Source organism: Cinclus cinclus, chromosome Z (assembly GCF_963662255.1).
Source record: "Cinclus cinclus chromosome Z, bCinCin1.1, whole genome shotgun sequence".
Lineage (NCBI taxonomy): Eukaryota > Metazoa > Chordata > Aves > Passeriformes > Cinclidae > Cinclus > Cinclus cinclus.
Window position 1 is genome coordinate 76,290,416 of NC_085084.1, and position 12,711 is coordinate 76,303,126.

Genomic DNA, 12,711 nt, shown 5'->3' on the forward strand with positions numbered 1-12,711 from the left:
TGTGCTTCCCTTTGTGTGGCTTCCAGAAGGGAAAGGCCCTGAAAAAGGGACATCTTTAAAAGGAAGCTGCAGTGTGACTGTGGCTTTAACCCCCCCACCCCATAGCTTTAGGATCCTAGCTGTGGGTAGGGATGGGCAACACATCCTTCTGCCTGGTGGCACTGCTGAGGGCTTTGCATGAATCACCAGGGGACGGAACTTTTCCAAGGCTTGTCAGGGAGTATCCTTGTAGGTGTCACCAGTCCCTGGGAGGTGCAAGGAGGTGTCATTGCATGGGTCTGTCAACAGGTGTCCTGTCACTAGGGCTGCTCCTGAGACCTGCTTTGTAAAGAGGGAACAGTGTGTTGTACCCTTGGGTACCAACACCATCATTCTCAGCAGAACCACTTTGGGGTTTGGGCAGCCCCATGTTCCCACCAGACACCACAGTCCTTGTGCTGCCCTTGTGGTCACCCCTCCAGAGGCCACTGATGGCTGCCCCAGGGACAGGACCCAGTTCCAACTGCTGGGACCCTCATGGGAATATGGGGCGGGGCAAGAGGCGATGGCACCTCCCGGGGTGCACAGGCCCTGGTTGCTGCCCTAATGTGGTTCTCCATTTCATGTCCCTCCAGAGCTCTTCAGATTGCACTGCGGTTGGGAGGAGGCTGAAGAGTGGGTTGCGCCTCAAATCGTGAGTGTCCTGGCAGCCCTGTGGGATGGGCATGGGGGCTCAGGGTACCTGCCCACCTCAGCATCCTGCAGCCCCATGGGAGGTTCAGGTTGGGTTGTGTCCTCTTTCCTGCACTGGCCCAGGTATCTCCCTTCCACAAGACCACAGACTTGGGGAGGGGTTTCTTCTTTTCCTGGGATGTAGGAAAGTGTATTCAACCTCTAGCAAAGGTACAGGGGGGCTTGGAGAGTGATCCACATTTCCAAGGATGTGAATAATCCAGGGCTGTGTGCTCTTCAGTTAGTGAACCCCAATCTTCTCTCCTCACTCCAAGGCGACACCTCCGGACCAGTCTCCGGAGAGGCACCAGGTCTCCCACAGCACCCTGGGCCACCACCACTGTCAGCCATGCTCTGCTGGGCAACTTTGAGGTAATGGTGCTTGGGGGAAATGGGTCCCAGGGGCTCCACGCAGGGCTAGCAATGAGTGTGAGAGGCTGAACCTGATGTGTGTGGGGCTGGGCTGATTGTCCCCAAAAGGCCTGGTATGCAGTGGCCACCACACAGCCACTACCCACAAGCAGCATGGCTCAGCCAGCAGATCCTTGGGTGGAACCTGCTGAAATAGGTGCCTTGAGGCTGAGCTGAGGCACTCTTGCTGCTTCTCCCTGTTAGATGGTTGGTGTTATCCCAGCAGCTCAGGGCTGGTCTGTCTCACACTGAGGTCTCGGAGCACATGAGGGCAAGCAGTCACTTGGGTGCAGTTAAGATGGGGATGACTTCACCTGGAGCATTGAGGCAGGGGTAGGCTTGGTGTTTGAGATTCCCTAACATTTCCCTCCCCTCTCAGGAGTCCATCCTGAAGGGGCGCTTTGCACCATCAGGGAGGATCGAGGGTTTCACAGCAGAGATCGGTGCCAGTGGTTCCTACTGTCCTCAGCATGTCACCCTGCCTGTCGACGTCACCTACTTCGACATCTCTGAACACAGCGCACCCTCACCTTTCCTGGTACATGGATGTGGGGGAGCTGTGGGAGGCTGTGTCCTGGCACCCTGGGGTAGTCCCTTCGACTACCCTGGGGTAGTGGAGGGTGGCTCAAGCAATCACCTGCTTATGGATATGGCTGCCTGTGCCAGGAGCAGCCTTTAACCCAAAAAAGCCAAAAGGGAAAGAAGAGGGAACATACACAGGCCCTGCTGCTTCATGGTTGTCATTGTCATCACCTCTCTTGTCACTGCCTGTTTCTGCTTCTGGTTTGGAGTGGGGCTGAGCTGGGGGTCCTCTTGCTGATTTGTGCCAGGTGTTCCCAGTGAGGGAGTCTCAGGCCCATGCTGGTTCCCAGCTGGGCTCTCCCTCAGCTTTCTCCTTCTCTCACATATTGTTTATTTTACCCCAGGGAGTGATTGACTTGGAGGCCTTGGGAAAGAAGGGTTACAGTGTCCCCAAAGCTGGAACCATCCAAGTGGTGAGTCATTCCCTGGCCTTCAGTAGCACTTTATGGATAGTGTTAGCTGGGTTCTGGTTGCCCTGCTTGTGGGGGGTATGCACCATGAAGTTTTAGGCAGGGCAGCAGCTGGAAGGGGTGTCCCCTGCAGAGGGGAGCACAAGGTAACTAGGGTACTATCAGGGAGACAAGGTGATGGGAAAATCACGGAAGGAACTGGGTGAGGGTTTTGGCAGGAAAGTGTGTATGTGCAGTGGGAATGGGATGAGATAGAAGAGAAACACAGGTGTGAAGGTGGGTGGAAATGACTGACCTATGACAGTCAGACTCAGGCTAAGCCCTCTAGGACTGGTACGGGGCTTTCTGGATCCTTGGTCCAGCAGCTTCTGCTCCCAGATGCCCCATCTCTGCCCTGCATCCTTCCCAGTCTCACCCCCTACCCCTCTGCCCCCAGACCTTATTTAACCCCAACAAGACTGTGGTGAAGATGTTCTTGGTGACATACGACTTCCAGGACATGCCGGCCAATCACATGACCTTCCTACGCCATCGCATCTTCCTGGTGCCTGTGGGGGAGGAGGAGGGGTCCACAGTGGCCCCCAGTGACCCACTGGGCACCAGCCCACCCCGTAGGGTCCTCTGCTACCTGATGCATCTAAGGTAAAGCATGCTGGGGGGATGGGCACCTGCCTCAAGGTCACCCCTGCACTCCTCTCCAACGTGTCCCAAGCCTGCAAGACAGGAGGAGGGACTGAGGAGCAGGGAACAGATGCTCCTCTGGAGAGGTTGGAGCTGCCACCTTGCCCAAGGGTAGCTATCTCTGTCCCTCTGAAGGCAACCAGAGGCTGGCCATCTTGACCAGGGTCCAAAGTAGTCAAGGGGGTTGTGCCCTCACTGAGGATGCCCTGCCCTTGCCTGGAAAGCCTGAGGTCCCTGTGCCCTGCTCATCTCCACACAGGTTTCACAGCTCCAAGTCGGGGAAGATCTACCTTCATGATGACATTCGGCTGCTTTTCTCCCGCAAGTCGATCGAGGTGGATTCGGGGATCCCCTACGAACTGAAATCCTTCACAGAGATGCCACGGAACCCCTGCTATTCACCCCGGGCCTGACCTTCTTCACCCCCCACCCCCCCGGGCCACTGGCCCTGAGCCTCCAGCCCAGCACTCTGGGAAGAAATGAGTAAAGGGCCAGCAAGCACTGCTTAGAGATATCACCCACCCTCCTGACCAGCACAGACACCACGCTCTGCAGCAGGGCTGGGTTCCCAGGGCGCTTCACCAAGTGGGGCAGGGGCTGAAGAGCAGCCCTGGCACTCCAGGGACATGCCCAAGCCTTCTGCTGGCACTGTTCCCACCTTGGAGACTTGGCTGTGGCTGAGCTGGGTGGGTGTGAAGAGTTGGACTGGAGCTGTAAGACCACCCACACTGGTCCTGGGTCTAGGAGCAGAAAGTGTAGAAGAGTTTGTATTTATTGGTATTTATTGTTGCTGAGAGCACAGAGGAGGCTCACGCAGAGGATCAGAGGTGCTGTGCTTGTCCTTCCCCCCAGCCCTGCCTGCACCAGGCTGCCCCTGTTTGGGCAGGGCTGTGGGGACTATGAGGATGACTAGGGCCAAGGATTCCTCAGTCCATGGTAGGAAGAATGACCTAGTGCTCACACAGGGTGCAGCTCCCAGGTCAGGGGTGTGTTAAAAGCCCTGTGACAGGCTAAGCCTCACTGGCATCAGCTTTGCAGGGCCAGGCCAACTCCAAGTAGTTTGGGGAGGCCTGCAAGTCTTTTAGGGCAAGCCAGAAATCAAGACACCTATGGCTGTCAAGGAAGTGGCCACTGCCAGGTTCCTAAAGGTAAGAGACACAGCTGCCACGTGGATGGGGACCTGGGGCTCTTTGCAAGAATATGGGGATAGCCCTCTGGGCAAGAGCCTCCAGAGCACGTGAGCTGTGTGTCTGAGAAGATTGCCAAAAAGAAAAAAGGAACCTTGCACAGTCTGCAGGTATGGGGTGAATCCCATGCAGGGGACAGCTTTGGGCAGGGGTCTGCTGGCAGCATGATCAGGGGCTGGAGGATGGTCAGCAGCCCCAGCTTAGTTCCTGGAAAGTGGGGAAGCAACAGAGGACATTGAACTCTGGGAGCTGGGCTGGATCTTCAGAGGCAGGACTGGGAGAATCCACACTGGGGCAGCCAGAGGAGCAGGGCTACAGATAAAACGAGCTTACACATACCCTGTCTATATCGCCTCTCTGCTCTCTGAGGGTCTCAGCGAGGTTCCCACTGCCAGCCTGGGCTGTGGGGATCCTCAGCCTCTGACAGAGGGAACAAGAGGGGGACAGGCCTGACCCTATCACCTTCCAGCCCTGGGGCTGAGACCCGAGTGTGGGGGCTCAGTGTGGGGATGGGCCAGGACTGGGGCGGTGTGGAGATAAGGTCCTGCTCTGCCCTGTCCGGGGGCAGCCGAGGGGCTCTGACCTTGCTCCACTGGGGTGAGGAAGCCAGACCCTGCCCCTATACTCTGGGAGCTGAGCCCCCCACACGGAGGCTTTGAACCCCCCTCACACCGGGAGTTGCTCCCCTTAAACCCCCAAAACCGTGGATCTGAACCCTTCCCCAGACAGGGTTCTGAACCCCCCACCTCCCTTGCCCTCGGGGGCCGCCATGATACCGGAGTCCCCCTCGCCCCCAGATCACAGGGGCTACCCTTCCGGCCGTGGCCCTGCGGGCTCCTGAAGGCCGTGCTGGTACTTTCCCTGTTCGTTTCTAATTTAATAAACGTCCATTTGGAACTCCAGAACGAGACCGGGGCTGCCGCCCTCGGGAGGGGGTCTCAAGCGCGGGCGGGCGGAACCGGGGACCGCGGCCGGAGGAGGCGGAGGGACCGATCCGGGCGGCGCACCCGGAAGCGGCGCGGCTCAGGGGCCTTCCGGGAGTGCGGGAGTGGCGGGGCCGAGCGGGCCGGGCGAAGGGGGCGATGCTGTCGCGGGCGGGGATGCGGGCCTGGCCCGGCCTCGGGCTGCTGCAGGTGCGGGGAATATGAGGGCGGGTGAGGAGGGAGCGGGGAGAACTCGGTGGGTGCCCACGTGGGGAAGGTCCGGGTAGCGGGTACTGGAGGGGCCGGGAGAATGGGTCTGGGCTGGGGGCACTGAAATGAGGGGGGTGGTGTTGGGGGGTCTGGGAAGTGTTACGGGGAGGATCTGGGCAGGGATGAGATAAAGCGTTGTTGGGGGGACGCTGAGGACGGAGGAGCATAGGGGGTCGAAGATGGGGTTTAGTGGGGTGGTGGTTTCGCGGGTCCGAGGAGGAGGTGAGGGGGAATTGGGCAGGGATGAATTACGGGGCGGGGAGTTACTTTTGTCCACGGCTGTGGACAAATGGGTGTCGGGGGATTGAGGAGATGGGGTCTCCTATCTGTCTCCTATCCGGTCTGTGGTGTTGGGGCTCCGGGAAAGTGCTGGAGTGGTGGTGAGGAGCTGGCCAGGAATAGGGCTACGGGGACACGGCTGGGGGAAATGATGAATGGGTACGGGGGGACTGAGAGGGAGTGGGTGCCGTGGAGTTTGGGTCCAGTAAAGGGCTGGCGGGCGAGAGCTGGGCAGGGGTGGGAAAAGGGGTGCGGTGTGCTGTGGACAGACGGGTGTGGGGGATTGAACAGGGGTAGTGGGGGTAGTACTGGGGGTTTGGGGAGAGCCGAGCAGGGATTGAGGTGAAGAATGGTGAAAAGGTATAGAGAAGCTGAGGAAGGTGGTCAGTGGGGGTGTGTTTGGGGCTGGGAAGAGCTGGGGTATGGACAGGGGAATGGACAGGAATAGAGAGTAAGGAGGGAGACGGCAGTGGTGCAGAGGGCAAATGAGTGAGGCAGTAACTAAGGATGTGGGGGTTCAGTGGGGTGATGGTGTTGAGGATTTGGGGAACATAGTGCATGGGGAGGAGCTGGGCAGAGGAGGAGGGGTGCAGAGGACAAGTGGGGACATGAGGGGGACTGAGAGAGAAGGGGCTTGGGGTGGGGTGTTGGGGGTCTGGGGAAATGCTGGGGTGGTCATAGTGAGCTGGGCAGGGACTAGGGTACAGCGGGGGCATTGCAAAAAAGGCTGTGGATGAATGGGTATGGGGAGGCCAGTGGGCAGTGTCTGAACATGGGGAGTAGTGAGGTGGGGCTGGGTTGTTGCAGGAGAAATTAATGTGTAGGGCTGTGGAGGTGTGAGCTGGGTTGAGGTGTAGGGAGGTTGAGGGAAGGGAGTTGGATGAGGGAGGTTGAGGTGTGAGTGAGAGTCTATTGGGAGGAGGGTGGGGGAATGCCCAGACATGCTCTTTGTGGAAAGCCCTGGAGGCAGCCAGACTTGGGGAGGGACAGGTTGTTGCAAAGAGGTGGCATGTGACTGAGGTGAGGGAGAAGACTGGGGGGAATGGGCCTGAGCAGGTTATAAGAGCTAAGTGGGGCAGAAGGGAGCCATATGCACACACCTTCACTGCCCTTACAGTGGCAGGGAGGCTTTATTCCCCACTCCAGGGTGAATGTGAGAGGAGTGGAGATGTGCAGAAAGCTCTGGCTTGGGAGTGAGCCCCTCTGCACCAGTGGAGAAGACTGTCCCTGGCGCCCAGGCCTCATTCCTGTGGGAACACCCTTACAGCATGGGCTCGTTGGGTGCATTGTTTCCTGCCTTGGTCTCCTGGTCCTGAGCCCGGATGGAGTAACAGGTGTGGAGCTGGGCTCTGAGGTGCCAGCAGCTGGTGTCAACCCTGTTCCATCTCCTCCCCCCAGCACTCCCAGCAGCTGAAGCATGTGGCACGGCTGGCCCCAGCTCCATGCCGCTGGAACTCCGGGCTGCCCATGAACATCGGGGTGCTCTTTGTGCCGCAGCAGGAGGCATGGGTGGTGGAGAGGATGGGCAAGTTCCACCGAATCCTTGAGCCTGTAAGGAGCAGCTTTTCTCCCCTTCTGGATTCAGCAGGTTCCTAAAGCTGTAGTGAGGCGCGTCCTTTGCACAAGGATCCAAGAGGGGTGGTGGGCTTAGTTTCCCCAGCTGAAATCCTTCTGGCTGCCTGGAGACTAATTTTCCTTGGTGGGGTGTGAAAAGCACTGGGTAACTGAAATTTCTTGTGTGTAAAATGTGTTTTCAGTGTGTGGCGTGGGCTTTGTTTGCATGACTCTAGTCTATCAGCCATCTGATCCCACCCTTTTCCCAGGGCTTGAACTTCCTCATCCCTCTCCTGGATCGGATTCGTTACGTCCAGAGTCTCAAAGAAATCGTCATTAATGTCCCAGAGCAGTCAGCTGTTACACTGGGTGAGGAACAACTTCCGTGTCCTGCCCATTCCCTTCTGCTGCATCTGGGGTGAGCAAGGGACATGTGAGGATGAGTGGAATTGTCCCAAGCTCCTGCACTGAGCCCTGTCCCTTGGTACCCAGGCTTGGCCATAAAATCACACAATCACTGAATAATTTGGGTTAGAAAGGACCTTAAAAAGTTAATCTCGTTCCACCCCCCCCCACCATGGGCAGGGGACACATTCCACTAGGCTAGGTTGCTCAAAGCCCTGTCCAGCCTGGCCTTCAATGCTTTGAGGGATGGGGCATCTGCAGCTTCTCTGGGCAACTTACTTGGTGCATCACCACCCTCACAATAAAGAACTTCTTCCTAACATTTAATCTAAGCTTGTTCTCCACCAGCTTAAGGCCATTTCCCCTTGTTCCATCATTCCATGTCCATGAAAAAAGTCCCTCTCCAGCTCGCTTTAGGTACTGGAAGGCTGTTGCTGTGAGTGGGGGCACCCCAGGAAATTCCAACTGCTCTCTCTGGGCTGCAGCTGCCCCTTCTTGCTGAGTTGAATGCACCTGGCCAGAAATAATTTTTTTAGGTGATTTTCTTTATTGAACCACAAAAGAAGTTTCTGTTTCTGTACTAAAACATCTTAGAACAGGTTAATGGATGTAAAGTTAATGGACAGTTTTAAGTGGTTTGTTTTGTTTTTTTCCTCCTTAAATCTTCTTTTACAAGAGCTATAGTGTGAAATGCTTCTATCTGAAAAATCAAGACCTGTTGTATATTAAAACATCACAGTGTTGTTCAGGGAACAGAAGGTCCTTTTTACAAAGTCTTTAGATAAGAAGATCTTTTTCAGCCAATCCTCTTCTGTGCCACGCTGCTATGTCATGGTGAAAAAGGATGAGCCTGCTCAGCTGTGCTATGGAAGAATGGGTTTCCATGTTTTGTTTGTGCTGCTTCAGTAAACACGGTCTGTTCTCTGCTGACAGATAACGTCACTCTGCAGATCGATGGTGTGCTCTACTTGCGGGTTATGGATCCCTACAAGGTAGCATCCCTACCCCTTGGGCACCTCTCTCCTGGCTCTGCTCACTCCCTGCTCCCTAGAATGTGTGCTCCAGCCTCTGTGTCCTGACTGACAGGTGGGCTGGACACTTTGGCTCCTCCCAAGGCTCCAGACTCCACGTTTTCAGCAGGGGTGTCTGGCAAATTTCTTGCTTTAGCACTGTTTGTCTCTCCTGCCTCGTTCAGGGTCCCTCTTGGCATCCTTATCCACTCTGTTTTGTGCTTCTGCTCTTCAGGCCAGCTATGGGGTGGAAGATCCTGAGTACGCAGTGACCCAGCTGGCCCAGACCACTATGAGATCTGAACTTGGCAAACTTTCCCTCGACAGAGTCTTCCGGGTGAGCTGGGCAGGTGGATCACAGAGCTGACAGTGTGTCCCAAAATCCCAGGATAGCCTGCATGGCCAGGCTGATGTGCTTCACAGCAAAACGCTCTTTGCTTAAAGGGCTTATGGCTTCTGTTTTAGTTGACCTATAGGTGAATCCTTGGACATGTGTCTTGTTTTGGTTGTTTTTTTTTTAATAGGAGCTATTTTTTGCCCTGCCCTGGGTTATTTGAATGGGGTGATGGGTGGCATGTGCCCAGACCCAGCTGGTCCAGCGGCTTTTCTTGAGTCAGTGACTCTGCGGAGCCCCAGGGGTGAATATCCCTGTCTGGGTTCATGGGGTAGTGTAATCCTTGTACTGCATTTGCTGGGAAGAAACCAGAGTTGCTGGCATTCTCATGTATCCAGATGTTGTATCCCAGCAGTTCCAGTGTGGGGCACTGCCCTCCCTAGGATATGGTGACCCCTTGAAGAGCTGCAGGAAGCACCTGGTCCTGCCTGACACCTGGTGGAGGTGTTTTTTATCTGGCAGGCTTTGCCTGTGAGGACGGTGTCTATTTCCCTCCTGACAGCCTCTATCATGCTAAGCCCCTCTTCTCTGCTCTCTGCCATTTCTTTTGTGCCTCCCAGGAGCGGGAGTCCCTCAATGCCAGCATTGTGGATGCCATCAACCAGGCTTCAGACTGCTGGGGCATCCGGTGTCTGCGCTACGAGATCAAGGACATCCACGTGCCCCCACGTGTGAAGGAATCCATGCAGATGCAGGTGAGGCTCTCTGGGAGACAGGTTTGGAACAAGAGGGAAGCCTTCTCTTCCACATTGCATTACAGAATCACAGAATCAAAAAGGTTGGAAAATACTTCAGATCATCAAGTCCAGCCTATGACCAACCACTACCTTGTAAACCAGACTGTGGCACCAAGTGCCATGTCCAGTCTTTGCTAAAAGACCTCTATCAACAGTGTCTACCACCTCTCTGGTAACCCATTCCAATGTCTAATCACCCTTTCTGTGAATAAATTCTTCCTAATGTCCAACCTAAACCTCCCCTGGTGTTACTTAAAACTGTTCCCAGTCATCCTGTTGCTGACTACCTGGGAGCAGAGGCCAACCCCTGCGTGACTCCTTTCAGGTAGTTGTAAGTTGTAGAGAGTAATAAGGTCTCCTCCTGAGACCTTGTCTCCTCTTGTCCAGACTAAACAACCCCAGCTCTCTCAGGGGCTCCTCATCAGACTTGTGCTCCAAGTCTTCAGCTTCACTGCTCTTCTTTGGATGCTCTAGTACCTCAGTGTCCCGCTTGAACTGAGGTGCTTAGAACTGGACACAGGACTCAAAGCGTGGCCTCACCAGTGCTGAGTACAAGGGGATAATCACTTCCCTGGTCCTGCTGGCAACACTACTGCTGATACGGGCTATGGTTCATTATTGTTACTTGCCCAGACCTGGCAATACCCACCCCTTACCTTGGGAGGGCATTTTGGCTGTAGACATACAGCTTCTGAATAAGTAACTCCAAATAATTTTTGTGGTGTTGGCCCCTGCCTGCAGTATACAAGCCCTGCCAGCTCCCTTTAAAATCCCTACTGGGCGTTGTGGGGAAGCAAATCTCAGAGCTAAAGAGCTCCCCTTGAGAAAAGCTGGATGCCAGATATCTGGGCTGGATGAGGAGGAGGGGGAGTCAACTGTCCACTTAGTTGGGAGCAGGGCTGGGAAGGGCTGTGTGGCATGAGGAGCAGAACCAGCTCTCACTGAGACCACACATGTTCTGTGGCTGTACTTTCATGCTTTGCTAAGCCATGCTTCCCCCAGCAGAACAGAGGAGTGTGTCCTTGCCCCATAGATAGGATTTCTCCAGCACAGGCATGGCAGGCTGGTGTCTGACCTGTGTTTGCAGGTGGAGGCAGAGCGACGGAAGCGGGCAACAGTGCTGGAGTCAGAGGGGACGAGGGAGTCAGCTATCAATGTGGCTGAGGGCCAGAAACAGGCCCAGATCTTGGCGTCAGAAGCTGAAAAGGCCGAACAAATCAACAAAGCTGCTGGTAGTGCCTGGGGCTAAAACGTGGGGTTCTGTAGCCCTCTGGTCTGAGGGATGTTGCTGCGGGGGAGAGACTGCATCACTGTGAGCCTTGCTTCCCCAGTCATTCTGATCCTTCCCTGCTGGGGCCTCAGGCTGAGCTCCAGTTGATGTTGCTGCTCCACCCCAGCCTCCTGGCAGCAGGAGGTGTGTGATAGTGTTGCTGTTGGGGAAGAGACAGCCATTCATGCATGAAATTGTCTTGATTCGCTCCCTGAAATGGTCGGGATTCAGTCCTTGCAAGTGCTTTGTCATGATTCTGATGTGCACCCTGCTGTGGTTCATTGCAGGAGAAGCTAATGCCATGCTGGTCAAGGCCAGGGCCAAGGCAGAGGCAATTCAGGTCCTGGCAGCTGCTCTGGCACAGCAGGTGAGCAATGGCTACATGAAGCAGCCACTGCTTTGGTGCTGCTGGGGGCACTGGGGAAGGTGAAACTACGAGCAGGTTGGCACCTGGCTTTCTCCTGGACACTCCCTGATACCTTTAGCAGCAGCAGGGAGTGAGGATCTTTGCTGGATTGGGGTGGGCTGGGGATGCAAGCAGGTATGAGCTGTTGGTAGCACATGACTTGTCCCTCTGTCCCCAGCACGGCAATGCTGCTGCCTCCCTGTCTGTGGCAGAGCAGTATGTGAATGCTTTCTCCAAGATTGCCAAAGACTCCAACACTGTTCTGCTGCCCGCCAACACTGGCGATGTCACCAACATGGTCGCACAGGTCAGTGTAACCCCAGTGTAACCCTGTGTCAGTGTCCTGGGCTGCATCCAGAGCCCCATAGGCAGGGAGGGGATTCTGGCCCTCTGCTCTGCTCTGGTGAGACCCACCTGGAGCACTGCATCCAGAGCTGGGGTCCCTGCACAAGAGGAACCAGAGCGAGCCCAGAGGAGGGACACAAAGATGATGAGAGGGATGGAGCACCTGTCCAGTGGGGAAAGGTTGAGGGAATTTGGATTGTTCAGCCTGAGGAAGAGATGGCTCTGTAGCACTTTCCACTACCTAAAAAGGGCTTACAAGGAAAATGGAGAGATACTTTACACAGGCATGTAATGATAAGATGAGGAGGAATGGCTTTAAACTGAATGAGTAGGTTGAGATTGGCTTTTAGAAAGAAATTCTTCCCTGTGAGGGTGGAACAGGTTGTGCAGAGAAGGTGTGGATGCCCTATCCTGGGAAGTGTTCAAGATCAGGTTGAATGGGGCTCTGAGCATCCTGGTCCAGTGCAGGGTGTCCCTGCCTATGGTGAGGAGTTAGAAAAAGAGGATTTTAAGGTCCCTTCCAACCCAAGCCATTTTTTGCTCTCACCCAAGTGAGTCTTAATCTGGGGAGGTGAAGAGAGCCCACATGCTGGGGCCTGGTCCTCTCCTCTCCTTCCCTCCCTTTGACTGTCTTGTTCCCTCCAGGCCCTGGGGATCTACACCACACTGACCAAGCCACAAGCTGTGAAGACCCAAGATGAGATGCCCCCAGCCCACGAGGACTCCCACTCTCCTGCCACAGAGATGCTGAAGGCAGAACAGGGCAGCTCCAGCTAACAGGGCTGGAAGGACCCCATACCCTCTTCTGAGGCCTGCCAGCAGTCCTTCTGCTGCAGGCAGTCGCTCTTGTTTCCTTAGTCCCTATTTTGTATTGGATTTAAATCATGTAATAAATGGTAACAGTGCTGCTGCAGCACATTCCTCATTCTTGGGTGCCTGACCCCAGCATTTGATGCCTAAGGGGAACCATCCATCTTCAACAGGCTGGGATCTCCGACAGACATGCAGTGACATACAAGAGTGAAAAATTAGATATTACGAAAAAAATCTTCCTGTGAGGGTGGTGAGGCACTGGCACAGGTTGTCCTGGAAAGTTGTGGATGCCTTATCTCTGGAAATGTTCAAGGCCAGGTTGG

At 55.3% G+C, this 12,711-nt stretch overlaps 2 protein-coding genes across 9 annotated transcripts in view; both read left to right on the forward strand.

Annotated features, from left to right (window-relative positions):
• The window catches only part of ATOSB (atos homolog B), a 38,570-nt gene extending 33,692 nt beyond the window's left edge, over positions 1-4,878 (forward strand). For all 8 annotated transcript variants that reach the window (XM_062512972.1, XM_062512973.1, XM_062512970.1 and 5 more), the window contains 6 exons: positions 615-673; positions 987-1,083; positions 1,502-1,660; positions 2,049-2,117; positions 2,551-2,756; positions 3,055-4,878. In XM_062512972.1, coding sequence (XP_062368956.1) covers positions 615-673; positions 987-1,083; positions 1,502-1,660; positions 2,049-2,117; positions 2,551-2,756; positions 3,055-3,208 — 744 coding nt within the window. In that variant the 3' untranslated portion in view covers positions 3,209-4,878. The remainder of the gene's footprint in view (positions 1-614; positions 674-986; positions 1,084-1,501; positions 1,661-2,048; positions 2,118-2,550; positions 2,757-3,054) is intronic.
• A 141-nt stretch (positions 4,879-5,019) lies between these two features.
• STOML2 (stomatin like 2) lies at positions 5,020-12,478 on the forward strand. The gene is made up of 10 exons (XM_062512917.1): positions 5,020-5,115; positions 6,853-7,005; positions 7,278-7,377; positions 8,347-8,405; positions 8,659-8,760; positions 9,378-9,512; positions 10,642-10,786; positions 11,112-11,191; positions 11,409-11,537; positions 12,221-12,478. The coding sequence occupies exons 1-10, from the start codon at positions 5,065-5,067 to the stop codon at positions 12,350-12,352; spliced, it is 1,086 nt and encodes a 361-aa protein (XP_062368901.1). The 5' UTR covers positions 5,020-5,064; the 3' UTR covers positions 12,353-12,478.
• Positions 12,479-12,711: the final 233 nt, after the last annotated feature.